General features: G+C 46.1%; 1 protein-coding gene across 1 annotated transcript in view; it reads left to right on the top strand.

The window, feature by feature from the left end:
- MN1 (MN1 proto-oncogene, transcriptional regulator) overlaps positions 1–21290 on the top strand; it is a 34640-nt gene extending 13350 nt beyond the window's left edge. The window contains exon 2 of the mRNA XM_058851496.1: positions 16262–21290. Coding sequence (XP_058707479.1) covers positions 16262–16449 — 188 coding nt within the window. The 3' untranslated portion in view covers positions 16450–21290. The remainder of the gene's footprint in view (positions 1–16261) is intronic.
- The last annotated feature ends 240 nt before the right edge of the window (positions 21291–21530 follow it).

Below are 21530 nucleotides of genomic sequence, written 5' to 3'. Positions count from 1 at the left end.
GCAGTGTTGGGGAAAGCTCAAGGGCAGCCCTGGTAATTTGGGTGAGCTTTGCTTTTAAACTCTGTGCATCATAGTCATGTTGTATGTTACAAGACATACAGACAAAGTGGTGTGTCCTGTAGATAAATCCAGTTCATGTTCTATGTCCTGATGTTACTTATTTTAGCAGAGGTGTGAATGGGGAAGGCAGAAGGGAATTTGCTGCTCCCAGTGCTCCGGGCCCCTGGGGCAGGTGACCACGGTCCTGACCGGTGCAGGGGCACAGGAGTCCAGCTACTGCTGCCCAACAAACACCACTTTGGAAATGTCAGGTTTTAACAACACTGTGAAGTCTTCCTCCAAATAATTATCCAGATCCTCTAGTGTTTTGTGTAGTTTCCTGGAGTGGCTGATGCCAGTGGTGCTGCAGTGTTTCTCTAACGGAAAAGAACAGATAAAAAAATCTCTTCTTTGAGCCAGACACGTGTGAGCCTTGGAGCTGGGAACGTGCGTTGGGAGATTGTGATACAATTACGTTTTATGTCTACCTATTAAGCATAATGAAGGGTTGGTTGCTGGCCTTAAATTTGGAAAGAGCTTACTGTAGAGCTTAAACCAGAAGTAGATTCCTGTAATTACTGCTTTGCCGTGCGGAGTGTGGCGAGGTAGAGGGAATAAAAACTGTTCATTGTCCAATTGTATTTCCATAACTGCTGCACTTTTAAATGTCTGTTTTGAAAGATAAAATTTTTTGTTATACTAATTTTCTGAAGTAAGCTAATAAAAGCCGACGCAGGGAAAAAAAAAATAAAAGAGGTGAAAAATGTCAAATGAACAATGCTTAGAAAACACAGAGCTTCAGCTTCTTCAGTGAGCCCTGCTGCGGTGCTTGGAAAGTCAGTGGCTTTGTTTGTTAAACACAGGGTCACTGTGCTGTTGCAGTTTGGGTTCACTTGAATCTGAGATCCTTGATGATGAAATGAAGAATTTTAAAAACTTCGAATTTTATGGTTGCTTTTCTTTGTACTAGATTAGGCAAATGGGGTAAAACTTGAAGCAGTCAGTTCTGAATCTGCTTTTGCTTTTACTTGATGTTGTTCTTGCTGTGTGATGGCAGTATGTCAGGGAAACTTGGATCCCAGCATCAGTTGTTTGGAATTATTGTTTGGATTATATTCAGTTTCAAATGGTATGAAACTGTAGTGAGAAATGAGCATTTGTTTATGCTGATAAAATGAGTCTTTCATAGCATACACTTGTTTTGGTTGTACATACTAATACATGGTATAGCTCGGAATGTCCATTTTTTCAGAGTGATAACATGGCCCCATTCTGCTCTTTGTGTGCATTTGGGACTGGAAACTGCATCAAAGAGGAGGTGTTTATGCTTCAAGTAAGGAAGAAGAGAGGGAAGACCGAAACACTTCTTGGCCCTTAGGGAAAAAAAACAACCTAAACCACATCCTTTTTTCTCTCCCCCTCAAAAATTTGGCTTACATCTTTAAGAGAGAGGGTTTTTTCCTTTCCTTTTCCAACCATCCTTTAAGGTGTTTAAAGGATTTTAAGAGCTCCAGTTTGTGGAGCTTCTCTTGGAATACGTTTTAAGGGGTTATATTTGACACGTTCCTGAAGGCTGCCTTCCACAGTGGTCTGGCCCGAATAGAAATGTGTAAAGTTCCCACTACTGAGCTGTAAAAGAATACTGAAAATGGGTTATGCAGAAAAAACCATTTAGATAAAAATGCAATTTTCCTTTCCACATACACTGCTAAGAATTAATAGCACATTCTTCCTAAGTGGGTACTTCTGTATTATATTTTCACCTTAATGAAATTCTTTCCAAAACAGGAGAGTTTCATTTAAAATTGTAGAGCAAAATTGATCTGTCTTTATCTTCAGTGCTCCTCACTTTAAAATATGGGATTGACTGCTATGGGCTGTCTGGGCACTCCATGGAAAGCAGATGTTGGGTTCTGAGGTACGTGTCCCAGTCTGACTCTGTCCCATCCCAGGGTGTGCTCCTTGCTCTGCTGTCACAGCTGGATTTGGGCTGTCACTGTGCTGGTGTGTGCTGTGTGCGCCAGCTGTGCTTTCGTGGCTCCACTACTTGGCCAGCGGCCACCATGCAGTGGGGACATGAACATGGCACTTACCAGGGCATCTCTGCCAGAAGTACCCCAAAAGGGAGAAGGGCTAAGCCCACTGTGGCCTTGGCCTGTGTTGGTTCATTGCTGCACACCTGGGGCACAGGTGGTGAGCCCAAGTTTGGTGTGGCCTGGAACAACATCAGCAAAACCACGCAGCCATCAGTTTCAATATGTTCATTTTCTGCAGAAGATACATGGATGTCTAATGAAAGAAAGAATCCTCTGTGGTAGCTGTGAAACTGAAGTGGAGATGCCCCCAGGAAGACTTGCCAGTTCCAGCTAAGAGAAAACCAAAACATATATTCATGCTTTTTAATGGTTTCATTTTTGGTGAAAGGTTTTTAATGTAATGGTGAGAACAGAAGTGTGTGGAAGAAGTAGGGCTTGATAGACTCTGCTTTAAACAGCTTTTCACTGCTGAGTTACAGTGGAGGAAATGCTTTTATTAAATAAATTGTTTGGTGGTTTCATAGTTTAAATAAATTGGTTCCCACATATAAGCAATGCTCATAGTGATGGAGACACAGACAGGATTGATACAATTCAAAGTCTCCATGTTAAAAATACAAATTTTGATGGTAGTGAGTGATGCTGCACAGCTTTTGCGTCATTTTTGTGACAAATTACCTTTCAGGAGGACTGTGCTTGGGCTTTCCCCTAAAAGGTGAAATACAGGAGAGGCGTGAGGCAGTCTGTCTGACTCTTACACCCAGCTAACACTGAGCTTAATCCAGATTCTGTTTTTGAAGGGGGTATTTATAGTCATCTTCTGATAGTCTCCCAATCAAACAGCAGCAAATCCAATACTGCTCGTTAGGTGCGTTACAGAACAGCTGTTTTTTTAGTCACCTAACTTGCCTTTTGTGATTCATTTTCTGTGAATCACACTAATTCAGTGAAGAGTGCAGATCATGACTTTTACAGCCAAATATGCAATTCCCTAGAAGCAAATGTCAAAAATGTACGTATTTTTGTGTAGTGCCTTGTTACTTTCAAGTTTTATATTAATGGGACACTGGGATTGAGTTTTCCTGTAAAACTTCACTCCCTGACACAAGCATGCTCATCAGTAGGAGTGTATGCTCCCTGGTGTGAATGGTTCACACTCGGAGAGCATTGCCTGCTTCCACTTTAGGTAGGGATTTCTTAGGTGTCACTGTTTAATTTCTTCATGATTTTTTGCTGTTGGTGCTCAGTGTACCTGCAGGCACTCAGGATGCTGAGTGATGCATTTAGATATTGGCTGCTACAGTAAAAATCTTGATGGCCATTGCTTCAGTCAAAAAAACCCTTCTCATCTTCAAAGTCACTGTTGTTACAATAATTTTCTCTTTGAACATGTCAGGATTCTGTCTTTGATTATAGACTGGATTGTCTCTTGTCATTGTATAATGATTTTTTTTTTGGGTAGGCAGAGACATTTTTCAGTTCCTCACAGTTCATCCCCCATCCCAGTACTTCTTTAAAAAGAGATAACGTTGAAACCAGGTATTTAAGAATACAGATCCTCAAGAAAATAACTGGTTTTGACTTTGTATTTTCCTGGGAATTTTATAAAGCTGATGTGAATTACAGATTTATTTTACAATTTGAACTTAGACTTTTAAATTTTCTCTTTCCCCCCACCCCTTCCTTTGCTTCCAATTGGACCAGAAGTCATTATTACAGAGATTTTCTGCTACTTTTTAATTTTCTCTTTTTGCAAGTTACACCACACAAAAGGAATTGATCTCTGTAATTCTGCCATCGGTTGGATGGTTGGGTGAATGATGGTTACTGTGGCTGAGCTGGGGCCCTGAGCACTGCTGCCAGATCCTCCCTGCCCTGCTCCCTATTGAGGACTGATGTTGAGCCTTGGGAAGTGCTCGCTGAGGCCTCTTCTGTTGGAAGCTGTTTTGGGATTTGGTGGTCTGTCCACTCTCTGGGGTCCAGCGTTTCCATTGCTGTTACAATCCTCAGAGACCTTACAGCTCTCTGAGCACTGTGGTGGGATGAAGGCACCCTGGAAGCAGAGGTCCTCTCGCACTGCTGCTGTGGTGTGGAGGGACTCGCCAGCTTTGTGGCCCTTTGTGGATCATGGCTTGAACTGTGGTGTGCTGCACTAGTACAGTATTCACCTTGGATCAAAGGGCAGGGGACCTCCTGAAATGGAAGGTACTTTAGAAAGGCCTCCCGAGCCTCCTCAAGCTAAGTGAAAGCCCAGAGGCAAGAGCATTTGCAGTTGTCTTGCTTTATGTGTATGTGCAGTCTCTTCCATTGCTGGGTGATGTTGATGCAGCCATGGGAAAACTGTACTAAAATGGGTGACAGTAGAACTGCATCAGGCACTGAAGAGATTTATCCCTTGGGAAATGGGTGTTGTGTAAAAATGGCAGAAGAGTCCGGGTGAGATCTGCAGATCCATGCCTGGTTGTGATTACGTGTGTGTAGGCTGGGGGTATTGCCTAGGAGGTTTGATATGACTAAATCAAAGATGCCCCCTCAGTAGGGGTTGCCTGCATGTGTCCATGCAATGGAAACCTTTGCCACAGAATTAGTAAATCCTGACTGTGGGTTTGCCCTTGTGTTTTCTAAGGAAAGGGCTAAAAAGGATTCACTGTGTCTTTAAACTTGCAGATCCTGAAAACCTCCCTGGGAAGTAGAAGGGGGAAGGGACCCTTTCAGGATTAATTAAACAGAGATGTCTCGCTGTAGACTTCAGGGTTTACTGATAAATGCCAGCCCCTCACCCACGTCTGGTGGTGTTGCTGTTATTTAATCAGGGCCTTGACAAGGAATCTGAGCAATCTTCCCTTTCTCCTCCTCTGTTCCATTTATCTGTCCTCCCAACCTGTTTGTTTGTGTATGGTTAAGTTTTCCATGCCAGGGAGAAGCAGAGTGGAAATGTCAGGGGTCAGGCTGCAGGCAGGGCAGGCAAGAGCAGGCAGGGAGCAGAAAGCCCAGCTCTGCAGCCTTGGAGTTTGTGAGAAACCGGAGATAGGTTGTTCCAGGCAAGATTAACTCCTTCAGCATGGCTGCCTTCTGCTTAAGACCTGCAGGAAGGGAGGCAAGGGTGCCTTAAGACACTGAGCTCAGACTCTAGCCCTCTATCCTTATGGTCCTGCTGCCATTTTGTTCACCCTCTTGTTGAAGCCTTGCTGGCCCATCTGCCTTGGCAGCACTGTTGCTGGGGGATGAAGCTGTGTGGATCCAGACCTGAGGAGGATGGCAGATAACAGAATTCATTGCAGTATGGATACCTGAGTTATTTGGCATTTTTCCCAGTGGACAAAATGTTCATCCATGGAGGGCATGATGCTGCTGTTCAGAGATGTGCCTTTGAGTAGACATGTGGCTTGGGTTTGTCACTCAGAAGTTAGCTGAAGACCAGTCTGGATACCCATGGCTTCAGAAAAACCAGTTCTGATGTTATGCCAGTAGACTTGGTGTCTCACAGGCTCTCAGCAGTGTGCTCTGTGGTGGTTCACAAGTGCATCAGCCCCAGCTGATGATGCCATAATGCCTGGGGTTGGGTGAAGTTATGGCTGTGTGATTCAAGCTGTTGAACTTGCACTTCACCCCACCTTTGCGAGGGAAAAGCCTAATTCAGGGTGGGGTGGAGGATTTTGTTTGTTTGTTTGGTGATGCCTTTGCATTTGTGTCGTGGCAGTGCAGCAGGTGCTGCAGGGCTGAATCCTGCCTGGTTTGACAGTGTTTGCATTGCAGGCAGTGCCCTGCCTGGGACAGCTGCAGGTGGAGTTTACAAGGTCCTTATGCCCTGCTAGTGGGATGGTCTGTCCTTCTGCGCTGACCAGATCTAGACCACGTTAACAGCAGTTGTCACAAACAGCCATAGTTACAAATGGGATAGGAATCAATCACAGAAGAGAATCAGAAAATTGGTTTGGAAGGGTCATTTCATTCCAGCTGTGGGCAGGGACACCTTTCAATAGGTTGCTCCCAGCTCCATCCAGCCTGGCCTTGAACACTTGCAGGGATAGGGCAGGCACAACTCTGGGCAACCTGCTCCAGTGCTTCAGTACTCTGAGTAAATAATTTCATCCCAATATCCAATCTAATCCTGCCCTCTCTCAGAGGGAGTACATTCTGCCTTGTCACTCCAGGCCCTGGTTAGAAGTCCCTCTGCATCTCTCTTGGAGTTCCTGTGGGCTGCTCCATGCAGAGAAGTCTTGGGGATGTGCTGTGCACCTTGTGCCAGTGCTTGGGTGCTGCTCAGCCCCGTATCCCTCCCCTGCCCCTGACAGGGGTAGCTGGGGCTTCTGGCCCCTACTCCCTGGGGATGTGCTTCAGGGCAGAGCCCACACAATCCCCAGTGTAGTGGGATGAACTAATTATCTGCTGTTCTTTCATTTTCCAGGAGTATTGAAATTGTTGTGGGTCATAAATCACGTGAGCATATGGCCGGAAGGAGAACACAGCCCTATATATCAGCTTTGGGCTGGAAGATGAGACTGTTTGTCCTGTGCTGTACAGGCCCATTTTATTGATATACTGGCCTGTGAAACTTTAGAGTTAATTTTTTGTTGAAGCAAGGAAAGTCTGTCTACCTGTGACTTTCCTGCTTGAACAGCTGTTTGCTCCTGATTCGTTGCTATTCTGAGAATTTCATGAAGACTCTCCACAGTGATGTGACAATTGGAAGTAAAAGATGAGCTTATATTTTTCTTATCCTAATAGTGGCACTTATAGCTGTACCTAAGAATGGTAGGTTTCTTTGTGTGGTTTCTTCAGTGCTGAATTTTTCGCACTGCCATTGCTCCTCATGTGGTCATGCATTTCTTCTGATGATTTTTTTTCTTTTCCTTCAGATAGATTTAATTTTTAAACATGCTGTTCAATCAAACCCTGTTCTTCCATCAGACTTCTGGGCCCTAGCTCAATCACCACATCTTATTGCTGCTTTAGGGGATTTTTCTGAATATGCCAAATACATTATATGACAACATTTCTGTCTCTTTTTGTAGTCAAAATTTGGGGTGTACCAGAATTTGGGATTTTTCTACAGCAGAAGAGATCTAGTGAGAATTTGCCCAGGAAATGCTGGGTTGATAGTATCAGCTCTCAGTCTGTTATGCCAGCACTTAAATGTTTTTCAGAAAGAGATTTTCACCCTTCTTTAAGAAGCTCAGGCCTCCTGATAATTCTGCTCTTTATAGTTATTTCTTGCAGATTTGACAGAATTTGCCTGTGAGTTACTTGCAAGGGACTTTTAAGCAGTAATTTGGAACCCCCTGTTTCTGAGTGTCAAGTGTCAAGCAGTTGGTGCTGCTGAGCACAGAGCAGGTTAAGGAGTGCCCCATAGCTTCCTAGACCTTAAAACTCACCTTGTTCCACACCCCTGCTGCGGGCAGGGACACCTTCCACTAGACCAGGTGCCCTGTTCACCCTGCTCTGTCCATCTATGAACTGTGTCTCTGCATGTGCCAGCTTGGACCTGGGGTCTCTGGTCTCCCTTTTCTCGTGATCTGTGAGTGGTAAAGTTGCTTGAACACCTTTTGTTTTCGTGAACACTATTTCCCAAAGTCTCCTCATTGACCCCTGAGATACCAAACTTCAGCTGGAGGTGTCCTAAAGAGAAATGGGATGTGTTTCAAGGTAGGCTATAAATAAATGGCATAAAAGAGCTAATGAGCCTTGATGCTGGTTCTTCTCACTAAATGTTAGCCTTTGGTAAACTCCCACTGTGTTTTCAGGAATATCCTTGAACTTGTGTGGTTTAACCCCAAGCATTACTGCACATGATCACCGTTTCTTGGTGTGCAAGAGCCTCAGATGTGTGAGGCCCCTGGGAGAGATTGACTTTGCCTGTGGCAGTTTTGTGTTACGGTCTCTCGTAATTGTGAGTTATAGATGGGGCAGAGGCACCTGTGGGAGCTGTGGGCAGAGCCAGGGAGGAGACAGAGGGAGCAAGCAGATCCCTGTCCCAGCCCTGGCGGCCAGGCTGGATGCAGATCTTGCTTTGGGATGTGAGAACACAGCTCCTTGGGGAGCTCTTGGGGACCAAGGCAACAAAACACCTAAAGGTCTTTGGCCAAGTGTGTCTGAGCCTTACAGAAGACTGATGATATTTCAGAGCTAATTCCCTTTTTTTGCTTGGCTAAAAAGTGCTCAATTAATTTGCATCCTGAAACTAAATGACTACAAAAAAAGTTCTTTGAAGGGAATCTTCATCTTTAATTCTGTTTTCACTTAAGGAAAATAGTTTTCCATATATGATCTGCTTAAATATCCTACTTATTACTGTAATATTTTTTTTCCCCCCCGCAATTTTGTCAAAACTCTTGCACAAATTTGATGGAACACTGGAATTTATGTGTTTCCCTTTCTGTTTGCTCTGTGTATAATCACAAACTATTCATTGCCTTTACAAATCCATTGGTACACCTCTTCCCTTGCTAGTGGAAGTAGGCATTTTATCTTATTTTTGGAGGTCTGCTCTGTGTGAAATGTCCAGGTGGTGATTTAATACACAACATTTCAGTAGCATTTTTTTTTCAGTTTTGGCCTGTCCTGAAATACTACTAGACAGTGTCCAGAACTGGTTTTATTTAAGTGAGGGCTTACTGAACAATTTCATGTAACTTTTGTGCAATCAGAAAATTCCACTTTGGATTTTATTGAAAACCTTTTGTTTTCTTGTGCGTTCTGGCAGTCAAGAGATGGGTTTTGCATAGGCAGGAGCTGTGTGTAAAACTGTCATGTGATAGTTTGCGTACATATGAAATAAATTTGAAAGCAAAACCCAGCATTTCCTTACTCATCATGGATGTGTCATTTGTCATTCTTGGTGAAAATAGGCTCAGAGCATTTAGGTAGTGCAAGCAGGTGATGTATGCCAGCAGCACGGAAAACACAGGATCAGTCAGCCAATATTCTTTCCTGCCATGGAGGTGGTCTTCTCACGCTGGGGGCTGGATTCAGAGGCAGGGACATGTCTGAGACAGCCCACAGCCCTTTGGAAGGAGGGGTTATGTGGGAGAGGCTGGATGTAGCCTCTTCCCAATGCCAGGTCTGAGTGTCAGTGTGATGGAGCTGGTGGGTTGGGCTTAGCAGTTCGCTCCTTTCAGGGATGAGCAGAAGTGCTCAGGTTATTTGAGGGGGAAGAACAACAGACCCTGGAGAATAACTTGGAGCTCCCCGAGGCTTCACTGGTGTTGGACAGCAGCATATGGATATTGTGCGTGTTGAGTCGGCAGTGCTGGAATGGGCTGCAGTTGCTTAACATTTATTTTCTCTTGGAAGTTTCCAGACACTGTTTGCCTGTTGTTGGCAAGTAACAGTTGGCTTGGTTTGATTTTTAATGCCAGTTTTCCTTGTTTGTGCAGGGGCAGTTCTCACACCATGCAGGGCTGAGGAGAGCACAGTGATGGCACCAGGAGCTGACCAGCGCTTTGGAGCCGTGTGGTTGGGTTGGGCTCTGGCTGGAAGCTCAGCTTTCCGTGGCTGTCACAGACAAGCAGTGGTTCACCTGTGTGGGGTAGGCAGACCAGACTGGCAGACAGCAGCACTGCAGCTGGGGTGGGACCTGGTTTGCCAGAATGGTCTTTTGTTCTGTGAGAACCCAACCCCAACATCAGCCACTTCACCAGGGGGGTAGGCAGGACCCCCTTCTGTGGTTTGTGTTTTGCAGGGAAGCCAGCCTGAGAGTCAGTGTGTTAAACTGAAAAGAGGAACTGAAGGTAGCCAAAAGAGAGGAAGGATATGAGTTAGAAACAGTCCGTTGTCCCTGTGGCCATCTAGCAAGGTACAGGAGCTGGTGCTGTCCCAGGGCCCAGACCTTCTGGCTTCTCCAGGGATACAGAGCTTTCCTTTCTTCTTGGAGAGTCACAGAGCTGGAAAACAGGGATTTAACAGTAGCCTCCAGAGAAATAAATAGGTGTAGGCAGTTTCACACTTGCCTGTGAACCCACAGTGGCATGTTGCTCTCCTGCTGGGCAGTGTCAGCAAGGTGGGGAGCAATGTGTTCCCCATCTCTTGTCTCCTCCTGGCACAGTGGAGAGAATGTGGAATTTAGAACAGCAATGTCATTGTCCTCATCCACACATCCTTCATCCTGTGTCTTCAAGGTCATGCTACATGTAAGATGAGTGCCACCTTTTCCATTGATAGGGTTAGCATTTTTCCTACTTCATGTTTTTTTTCACCAGTTTATTCTGTTTTGTTCTGCAAGCATGTGGCTCACAGTCTGACTGTAACCCTACAGCTTGACAGCAAACTCTTAACGCTGCCGTGGGTTTGGGCAGCCTCCCTGTCGTGGCGTGCACATCCTTCCATTGCTCCTGGTGAAAACAGGAGCAGGAAAAGAGGTCAAGGGAGAAAAAAGAAAAATATGTATTTGCAGCAAGCACTATGTGTCTCCTGCTATCTGAATTCTGTGCAAGCAGCGTGCTCTGATGGAGCCCCATGCCAGCTTGGAGACCACTGAAAACAAAATAAACATCTCTGCAGCATGGGCTGATACACGCTCTCTTTAGAGCCTCAGGCACCTCCAATTAATCAAGCTGTCTGTGGAGGAAGGGCCTGTGAGGACCAGAGGATGCTGCCAGAGCTGATGGGCTGATGAAGGGGTGGGCAGCAAGCAGCATTAAGGGTGAACAGAATGTGTGTTAGCCTGGGTGTGCCATGCCTTGGGCTGGGTCTTGTCTGTATTGCAGCAAAGTCGGAGCTTTAATCCTGGTTTGCGCGATATACGAGTGCTGTGGGACGGTGCTCAGCACCGTGCACGCGTGTTTGATGAAGAGTCTTCCCTCCTTTCTGAGAAAGGCTCTCAGAGAGCACTCAGCTGGCTGGGCCTTGACAATAAATTGAGGGGCTGACCAAGCCAAATGGCTTCTTGAAATGTCATGGAGTGAAATGTGGCCAATACCGTGGAGGTGGGGTGGCTCTGCAGAGTGCTTCTGGTCGGCAGTGTGAGGAGTCACCTGTCCCCATTTCCACTGAGCTCCTTGTGACGAGTCCTTGGCATCAGCTGTTCACCTTAACCACCAACACCGAGTCTGTGCATACAGAGCAGAGAGCAGCAGGGGACAGCAGCACCTTTAAGTGTTTTACTGGCATGGATTACACAGAATAAATGAAGAAGTAAAATAAAATTAAGAGGAATGTTCTAGTAATGGGTAGTTGGGGCTTTTCCTCTGGTGCTAGCAGAGCTGGCTGCTGCCAGTCTGGGCCCACAGGCAGTCTGTGCCCTCCAAGTGTTGGAAACAGCAGACACATCCAGCCCAAAGCAGGCACAGGTTGTCAGGGGTGAAGGCACCTGAGAGTGGTGCAGGTTTATGGTGTAAGCAGGTGACAGGTGCCATGTTTGTGTCTACGAACAAATGCAAGCCATTGCCTTCTTGTATTCCTGGGTCAAGAAAATGCTTTTGCCAAGGACTTTGTCAGTGCTGCAGAGGTGAGGAAGGAGATTGCTCATTTGTTTATCAACACAAATGAACTAGTTGTGTTTAAAAATAAAATTTTGGGAGTGTTTAAAAATACAATTTCAGGAATAAATTAATCTATGGAGACTAGGTCCAGTGTCCAGGGAAACATGAAATGTTTTCAGACCTTATTTTTCTCAAAAACTGAAAAGAGATGCTTCTGTGCTGTGTACAAATGCAGAGCTATGTGCCTGAACCAATATGTCAAACTGTCATGTGGGAGATTTGGTGAAAAACATCTTGTCCTAAGGGAATAATTTTAAACACTATATGTAGGTTTGCTGCCTCATAAGGGATCATTACTCAAATCTATTCCCTCTTATGGTAGCTTGGCCTCTGCTTAACGGGCACAGAGTGAACCGAAGCCCATTAACGCGTCCTTTAAGAGTGGTTATCAGATGGTAGAGGGGAAACAGATCTCTGATCAGGGAATATAGTGTTATTGGCCAAATCCTCAGATTCAGCCTTAACAAGATCAGTAGCAATCCAGGGCCTTCACGCTTGGCTGGCCATCGAGGGCGGCGGCGGGGCCGTGCTGTGCCGGGCAGCCGGACCCTGGGCAGCGCGGGCGGCTGAGGCTGTGTCAGAGCGGTGAAGAAGTGTAAGGGATGAGCCCTGGGGCAAGGAGCCATTCTAGGGATCTTCACCTCCTGTTTGTCACTTCAATCTCCCAGGAACGCTGAAATGTGGAGTGGAACCCACTCCTAACCAGACCCCTACCAGACTGTGTCTGTGCTCTCATTCCTGTGTCTCACTGCTTTCCGTCCTTTTGTTGGTGGTGATTTTGGCAAAAATGAGAAGGATGGCATAAGCAGCACCTGAAGAGCAGCATCAGCTCCTGGTGTCTCAGCGTAGCATCTGCAGTTGCCTTGGCTACACCAGCCCTCCCTCAATTAGCCTCCTCTCTGACGAGAAGATGCACACAATGTGTGGTAGCCATGCAGGTGAACTCGTTTTTAAAAACTGGGACACCCCTGGGTTTGCACAGTGCTCGGTGGGGTTGTCACAGTAAAGAGAACACGTTTGTTTTTTCATAATGCATAAGAGGATGGTACACGACAAAAGAGGCTTCATACGGAGCAGCTTAACTGCTCAGGGTCTCCTGAGAAAGGGAGGAGCTGGAGAGACTGAAGGTCTGCAGAGTAAGGTGAATGCCAGGGTCTAACCTCACTAGAGAAATGTGTTTTTCCTGAGCTGATATGGAAAAGCAGTCTGTAGTGTGTATATTGAATTTTTTTGTGTTGCAGAACTCCTGGTTCTCTTCCTGTGTCCCAGCTGCAGGCTCCAATGCTGCTGGCCAGGCTCCTGGGTTAGTCACCATGCTGCCATTAATGCTGTGTAAACAAACAAACAAACAAACAGCAACCTTTTATTTTTGAAGGCTGTGTGCCTTTGCAAAGTAGAGCAGAACGAAAGAGCAGCTTCCTAAATGTGCAAGGTCAGAGCAGAGGGTCGGGCCTGGAGGGAGGCTGGGGAGCCTGGCCGGGCGCTCTCTTCTCACTGTTTGTCTGGGCTGAATGGCTGAAATGTGTTTGGCTGGATAAAGCTTGGTCAGAAGCTCTTACCTAAAAGCCAGCTGGCTCTTGAGACTACCACAGCATCACCAACAGCGGTGGGGAAAAACATCATCATGGGGGAGTATTTTCCAGACTTCTTTTGGTTTTTGCTCACTTTACTGCTTTGAGTTTCATGCCTTTCATGTGAACATGACATGAGCTTATATGTGATGTTTGATTTCTTACCTCTGCTTCAGCATTTGCTGTTTCCAAGTGACACGCGCTGTCCTTTGTGCAGGGTGGTTGTGCTTTTGTCAGTCCCGAGTTCTGTGTCATGTCCTTTGGTTTGGAGGGGAAGTCTCCACCCAGACCGTCCCAAGATCTTGGGTGTGGAGGATGGCCCTTATTAGAAGTGTACTGCTTTTTTTAATAACACAGATTTTTTGCAGTAGTTGCAAACAGAGGCAGTTGTGCAGTTCAAAGATAATTTGTTAGAAAATTCCATGCTTTCAGTGAGGTACTTCGTGACTGACAATAATTTATCTGGAACTTGGCAGCTGCGAGGCAATGATGTGGTGACACCATCTTGTGTTACCTGACTAATTTTAATGTGCCGAGTCACATCCATCTCAGCTACCAGAACTGCTCTGGACCGTGGACACTGTGGCTGTGAGGGAGGAGGCAGAGAGGATGGATGGCTGGTGAAACAGGTCTGCTGGGAGAGTGTTACTATTCTGGACAAGCATCAGGCAGTATCTCATGCTTAAGAATGTAATTCTCATCAGGTGGATCAGCACAACTTTAATTTTTTTTCTACAAAGGTTTTTTCCTGGAAAGCATCATACCTTTGTCAAGACAGAAATACTGGAAAAAAGTAAATTGCACTGAAAATTTCCATCCAGATTGGCTTTGAGAATTCTTGTGCCAGTGCAAGCTTTGCTGTGAACTCCCTTTGTTTTGGATTTGAATACGTCATTTTCTGTGCTCGTTAACAACAGACAGGAGAGCTGGAGCTCCCACAGTGGTGTCCCATGGTGAGCAAGGCTCTTGTGGACAGTGGCAGTCAGTACTGGCTTTGCAAACTGAGGTTCAGTTCTTGCTCGCCTCTTTTGCTTGGGTTTTCCTCTCAAGCCAAGGAATCTTGTTTATCTATGTGGGACAGATTTTGCTTTGATTTCTTTATCAGTACTCTGCTTATGAATTTTATCAACAGCAAATGGCTTAGAAATAATTTGCTGATTTACAAGCAAATAAGCCTAATTTTTTATTCTTTACATGTTTGTGGCACATGAGTTCATGTAGTCGTTACTGAGGACCAGCTCTGTTCCAGGTGTTGGGGTGCCTGCACAGCTGGTGCAGTGAAGCTCTGGCTCTGATCCCAGCATGGGAATGTGCCACCTCTGCCTTGGCTGTTGGAGTCCTCGGCTGTGGGGGTCTCCTGCAGCCCTTGTAGAAACACTGCTGGGACCCCTGGGCCCCTTGTGGCAGCAGTTCAGCTGTGGGACTCTTTCCTCTTTCTCTGCAGGAGAGGAAGAGAGCTGCTGTCACAAGGACTAATCTCGAGGCGCTGGCTCTTCCTGTGCCGAGCCCAGCATGTCCTGTGCAGTCAGGGAGACCTAAGAATAAAAACAGTGGGTACTGTGTGTCTTGTGAACAAATACAAGTAAGGGAAAACATTTCCTGTTCACAATTTTGTGCACAGTCCCATCTGAGTTTTGAATATTTTATAAATAAAAAATTGTCTTAGGTATACTTGCATTCTGGACAGTAAGTTAAATTGAACACCTGGTCAGATAGTGGTTATTCAGGGAGTCTGGGGTTTTTTTTCTGTGGTTTTCCCAAAGCTATAGGGCTCAGGAGTGACAGGAAAGAAGAGTAGAAGCTCCATGTACTGAGAGGGGATCTGTGCCAGCACCTCTTTGCCTGCTGGAACTTCGGGTATCACACAGCAGCCTCTGCTCTATGCTTCTGCTCAGCCCTTCAGTGCTTCCTATTTATCAAAACTGACTAAAAACACCCGACACTACCTGCACAGAGCTGGAATCCATTTGAGTGTAGATAGTGTGAGCACCTTTGCCCTGCTGCTGCTGGATCCTTGACTGGAGCAGGAGGAGTGTCTGGAGAAAAGCAAGGGGGGCCTGGATGAGGTGTGCAGCAGAGCTCTGTGTGGATTTTGCACAGAGCAGGGCTGAGCAGGCAGCAGCGCTGCTCTGGAGCCTGGTTCCTTCTCCCAGTGTTTATGGCATCATGTCCCCAGGTTCCTGCTAGTGTGGTGGTGTTACATGTTTTAGTTATGAGTATCTCTGACATCATGTGATAATCAAGTATTAAAAGCAGTTTCCAGCTTAAACCAAGGACTTCCGTGCTAGTTTAGCATTATTTTTTTAGTATCACTGTGATTGTGTAACAAGCTGTTCAGTTCTGGATTTGTATCTGGTATAGCAGGAAAGTAATGTGAGTTTCCCCATGAAGTGTGGTACCCCTACACTGCTTGGCTTTGTGGAACAGGAGGAGAAAGGTGATGGGAGGAAAGGTCCTGAGATGTTAAACATTCACAGCTGCTTTTTGGTATCTTTGTCATATTCCACACATTTTAGTTACTCTTTGCATTAAAAGTAAAATCCAGAGGAAAAAAGCCTAGGGACATTGTTTAGGATGTTTCAGTTAGAGTCTTAAATTTCTGTGGTTGACAGAAACTAATGATAGCTAGAGATCATACAAAGTTCTAAAATGAAAGAAATTTTAAGGGAAATATTATCATGATGCTGCATTAAAAGAGGGGAGGAGGGAGACTGATGCTGGGACTGACCATGAGGGCATGGAGGGTTTGGGGCTGGCTTCTTGCTTGGAGGTGTTTCAGCATCTGTTTCCAGCAGCAGAGGCTGTGCAGGGAAGGAAAGTTCCCGGTGGTGCTGCAGTCTAGGACACACTCATCAGTCCCAGGTCCATTCCCAGTGTTCACACATATCACTGCTTTCTCTCAGGTGGTGTTCTTCTTGCCTGGTGAACAGCCAGCCACAGGATCTCACTTTGGGGTGGGGAGGAGGATCCATACCTGTGGTGGTGACTCGGTGGTGGTGACACGGTATCCTCCGAGTTTGAGATGTAGGAGAGGGGCACGGCAGGTGGGGAGAGGGGGTAGCAACACTGGCAGGCTGTGAGTTGATGGGGTTGCATGTCATGGGTCTCCTAACCTCTCTCTGTGAACCCTTTCCAGCCCACGACCTTCCCCCGAGCAAGACCTCGGCGGCGGCGGCGCAGACGGGCACCCACCTGCAGTGCCTCTCGGTCCACTGCACGGACGACGTGGGCGAGGCGAAGGGCCGGACTGCGGTGCCGACGTGGAGGTCCCTGCACTCGGACATCTCCAACAGATTCGGGACTTTTGTGGCTGCCCTGACTTGAACAGAAGAAATTATTTTTTTTTCTTTTTTTTTTTTTTTTTTAATTTCAAAGGGCCGCTACTGCTAGGTGGACTATTTTTCTAGGTTGGTACCTGCTTAGTGGCATATGGACTGGAAAGGGTTAATTTAAAGTAAACCTCAACTTTTTTTTAATCTTCTGCCACAGTATGTTACCAGTGTTAACCCTTCTGCAGTTAGCACACTTTTGCTTAAGATTTTCCTGCTAGACCACTTTTTCCCATTATTCTGTAACCTTGGCATACATTTATAGATGAGGCCTTTTCCTTTTTCATCTCAGTGTGTGTCCAAGTCACGTATGTCATAATAAGACAAAGATTCTCCTCTTCCTCCTCCTCCTTTTCTTCCTCATTTGCTTTGTTTTTCTTTTTTTTTTCTTTTTTTTTTTTTCTTTTTTTTTTTTTTGTTTTGTTTTGCTTTGTTCAGTGCTAATTAGGATGGTGATCCTGAGGAGCAGCAGTTCAGGAATAAACACCAGTGAAAGCAAAATGGTCAGCATTAAATCATGTCATAGTGACACCCAGCCTTTGCCAGTCTCATACAAACCAAGCAGTTGATGCTCTGTTGAATGTTCAGGCATGGACCTGCCCTTTCCTGAGAGAATGAGGCTCTGCTATTGAAAAGGTTCAGCCTCTTTTTGCTCTGTGCCTCCTGGTGAGGCCAGGATGCTCCTTCCTCTCTGTTCCTGGGCGTAGCCCTGGGATGGAGCTCTGTCATGAATGGGCTGGTTCAGGTTCAGCAGGGAAGGTATGGAGAGGTTTTTCTAAATAAGTTTAATAGTCATAATCTCCTCCTCCAAAGGCCCAGAGTCCATCTTGCTTGCCTGGGCCTGGTGGTGCTCCTGCAGTTCCCACTTTATTGATACTGGAGAAAAAAATCCCCTGCACCCTGCCCATTTTCTGCCCATTTTAAACTGCAGAAAGATGCTGTTGATGGGCAGCAGGTCCAGTGTCCCCTGCACTTGCCAGGGGTGCCCCAGCCCCTACCACAACAGGTCCCAGTGCAGATGCAGGGGGCTGTGTCCAGGGGCAGCATTTCTCAATCTGCCAGGGCAGGGAAACCTGGTGTCAGAATCCCCCAAACTCGTTCAAGGCCCTGTTTCTGCCATGCACTGAAGAACAGCGTTGCTGGATGCACACAATAAAAGGAAAGCCATACTTTCCTGCTTGGGCTAGATAATGCTCATTTGAGATGAAAGTTGGAAGCAAACCAGATAAACCCACAACTGACACGATGGGCTGATTTTCCAGTGGTTTTATGTAACAATGTCCATTATTTGTGTGTCCCTGTGCCCAGGAGTGGCCCTGTCCTGCCCTGCGCCTGCAGCTCACCTCCCACAGCTCCTGGAGCTCAGGAAAAGCACTGGAGGGTTTGGTTTTGGTTGTGAAATAAAGGTTGGCCTCTCTAGGGTTATTTATTCATGATTTCACAAATGTGTTCCTGCTGAAGGGACAGAGTTGAAGACTGCTTTATATTTTATCTTTGATGATTGTGCTGGGTCTTTAATTACTTTGACGTAATATTCTCAGTAGACACCAACGGAGAGGAAATTCTGCCTAAAAAGCCAAGGGTGGTCTGGAATCCTCACTCTCAGTCGTATGTGGCTTCAGAGAGACTCGCAGTGTTTGGAAATGTGATTTGAATGTGCTCTTATTAACCATGCATGGATTGATTTATGGGTCTGGTCAATGAATTGACTTTGGATAAATTTGGATAGTTTTTAATCTTGGTTTTCAATATTATTTTACTTTGTATTAAAGCTGGAGCTTCCACGAGGATGAGGATTTTTGCCCATCCTGGAGCAACTGGCTGTGGAGCTGCCGCACACCCACTTGGTTTGGATCAAAAAGCTGGGATGGTTTGTACCTCTGTCAGGGTGTGCAACCAGGAGTGCAGAGCTCCTCCTGCACCTACAATAAAATGTCACTGTCCCCAGTAAAGTATCTCCTCGTAGTCACTGTCAGCCCCTTTCTGGAAGGTGCCTCTGCCTGTGATTCATCAAGTCCTGGCTTACCTAAGTATATATTTGATTTTAAATCCTGTCAGCAGAGCACGGGTGTTCTGTACATGCCAGAGCATTTGTGCTGCTGTGGGGGGCTCACTCTGCAGCAGGGCACCCTGGGGTGACACCGGTACAGTACTGCATTCCATCACTTACAGCTGAAAATTTTGGCCAAGTTCATGGTCTGGTGGCATTCCTGCTCAGAGTGCAGTCCCTTGCCTTGTGCTTTGTTTTTAGTTTTTCCTGCTGCACTGAAGAGAACAGGTTTTTCAGGCTTCCTGAGGTCAGGGATGCACACCCTGTGCCACAGGAAGGAACCTGTCAGGGGACACGGAGTTCAGACACTTTTAAAGAGAAATCCCCGTTTGAGTGGAGTTGTGGTGGCTTGGTCTCACCACCCAGTTCTGCTGGCTCATTCGCAGCCTCTTGCACTCCTCTCCTGGAGTATTGTTCTCATCCGCTTGGAACTTGCTTTTTCACTTGCTTATGGAAATGCAGAGCATAATCAATTCCTTTAAAATCAGTGGAATCCCGTGAGATGAGGAGGCCGGGGTGTCCTGAGGCCAGGGGCTGTGTCTCCAGGTGCTGAGCAGTGCAGCATGGAGCTGTGGGTGTTGTGGCACTTGGCCACCTCTGGCTCTGCTGCAGGCAGTGGATGCAGTGCAGGGTTGGGACTGCCAGGGAGTGAGGAGTTAAGGCAGTGGCTGGCTGGGTGCTGGGCTCACTGGCTGGAGTTTTAACTGAATCATACGGTCACACACGATCCTCTTGCTGAACCTCCTGGCTGATCTTGATTGAACGAGCTCTGCTTGAGGCAGCTGTTAGCCAGGACCAACCAAACCTGCTCTTTTAGGGTTTTGTTGCTTTTTGCCAAAGATCAGAACAGAAACTCTGCATTCTGACTAGGACAGGCGTCGTGTCCTGCTCATCACCTGGGGATGTGGTACTGACAGCATATACAGAAGGTTCAAGCTTTGTCACAGAGCTGGTGGTACCTGCAGTAATTTCATTGTACCCATTTTCTCCATTAATTTTACACTGAGTGCACTGGGAGTTTTTTTAACATGTGTGAAGTGTCAGCATAGCCTGACACAGTAAGAATGGAAGTTAAGTCATTTTCTGAATAATAATACTCCAACTGGAACATGTTTGGGAGCTGTAGGTAAAAGCCAGTTGTGGAAGAGGTAAGTTGCACTCTTGTAGAGAGGGAAACTGAGGCACAGACAGCAATGGGAGACTGGGGGAACAGTGGCAGGGCTGAGCTGCACTGAGGTCTGACCTCTGCTTGCTGCAGAGCCCTGTGCCCGGGACTCACTTCCTTCAGGGGCTGAGTTGGGTCAACAGGGGGAGAATTTTATCAGATACGTGTTCCCCAAATGCCTGGGAGAAACCTCCTGCCTGCGTATCCTGCATGGCTTCCAGATGGGGGACAGTCGTACAAGAAGCCAAAGACCGGTGGTACGATGCACAATCTGCTTTGGATTGTGAGCAGCAGCTAAAATGTGGCTTTGCCTTTTGCCGTGGGGATTCTCCCTGGCCGGCCCGGCGCCGGAGGCTCCCACGCAGCCTCGGGGCTGGGTCGGGGGAGCCAGGACATCCCCCATCTCCTGGCCCTGTGCCCTGGCTCCCTCTGTGTTTCCTAAAAGAAACCCTGTGCTTAGTCTGCAAGTTACAGTGTCGTAGCAAACTGAGCAAAATTTCCCTTGCATTTCACTTGGGAGGAGTGATCAAATACCTCTTAGCCAAAAAAGGACAGAATAGGCCTCATTTTATTACATAAATACTCTTGCAAATTTTCTCCAGATCACGTTCTCTTGGGGTTACTTGTTCTCTGCTGTTAGAGCATCAGCAAGGGGCTTTGGGCTTGTTACTTAGTTAAGGTTTTCACAGTGTCTGAGGGTGGAAGGAGATGAGCACAGGATTCTGTCACCTGGATCATCTGGGGAGTTGTGCACGTCCTGTGGTCTCCATGGTCACTCTGGGGCTGGCTGGCCCTTGGGAACTTGGGATCAGGACTGGACTTCCAGGCACCACCAGTAAGGCAAAAAGTTCCAGTTTTGGGAGGTGGAAGGGATGAGGTGAGCACAGCAGTGGGATGGGCACTGGGGTGGGTGGGCCATAGAATCCAAACTGGTACATTTGATTTATTTTTGTTAAGCTGCAGTGTAAGGTTTTGTCAGCTACTGGATTCACAGCTGTTCAAGGGATGGTGTGTAAGAGCATAACCCATTTTTATAGAATTGTTTCTTCTTTAATGCTTAAGGCTAATGGAGGAAATAGTCTAATTTTGTCTTAGAAATTCTCTATTAAAATTGTTGCTTTGAGTCCATCCGCTCATAGGTTCTGACTGATGAAACTGCAGGTTCTGATTTCCGGCAGTTACAACTTTATCACTATTCACTACCCAAGAATATTACAGCTTTAAAACAGCCTTAAGCAAAAGGATGTTATTTCTTTGTACTAAAATTGGTTCATGGAAAAGAAAAAAAAACCTCAAAACACTGGTAATCCGTACTGCATTAGCAAACTCTTCTGAAAAATGTTATTGCACATGTAAAATATGAAAACTTGACTCTGCTGTGTGTTAGGCAATCCTGTAATTTTTTTTTAATTTTTATTTTTTTTTTCTTGTTAAATTCATTTCCTAAATGCTTGGTTGGAAGACTGTGACGATAGCTCATGAAATTGAGTGTTACTTTTCTTTCTTTTTTTAAATATGTAAAGTGCAGTCTTCTGTATTCCTGCATATTGTACATATCTGTATATGTTTTACTGAGCAACTAAATAACAATAAATATGATGTTAATGGTGGCTACTCTATATTTCATACCAGGTTTGTTGTTTTTTTTACTAAGTCCTTTTTCCTGGGGGCATGAAGATGTGAACTGATACCATTCATATTCAGGTAAGCCCTGGGCCTTGTGATGGTGCAAATTTGCCCATGATCTGGGGAAACCCTCATCCACATGTGGCTCCCTGGGAGGTTTGGAGTGCACTTTGCTGATTCCTCTCTGCTGTCAGTGGCAACCCTGTGCCCAGCAGGGTTGGTGGGTTTTAAGTTT

The sequence above is a fragment of the Poecile atricapillus genome, chromosome 16 (assembly GCF_030490865.1).
Source record: "Poecile atricapillus isolate bPoeAtr1 chromosome 16, bPoeAtr1.hap1, whole genome shotgun sequence".
Taxonomy (NCBI): Eukaryota; Metazoa; Chordata; class Aves; order Passeriformes; family Paridae; genus Poecile; species Poecile atricapillus.
This window is presented reverse-complemented; position numbering and strand designations above follow the sequence as displayed.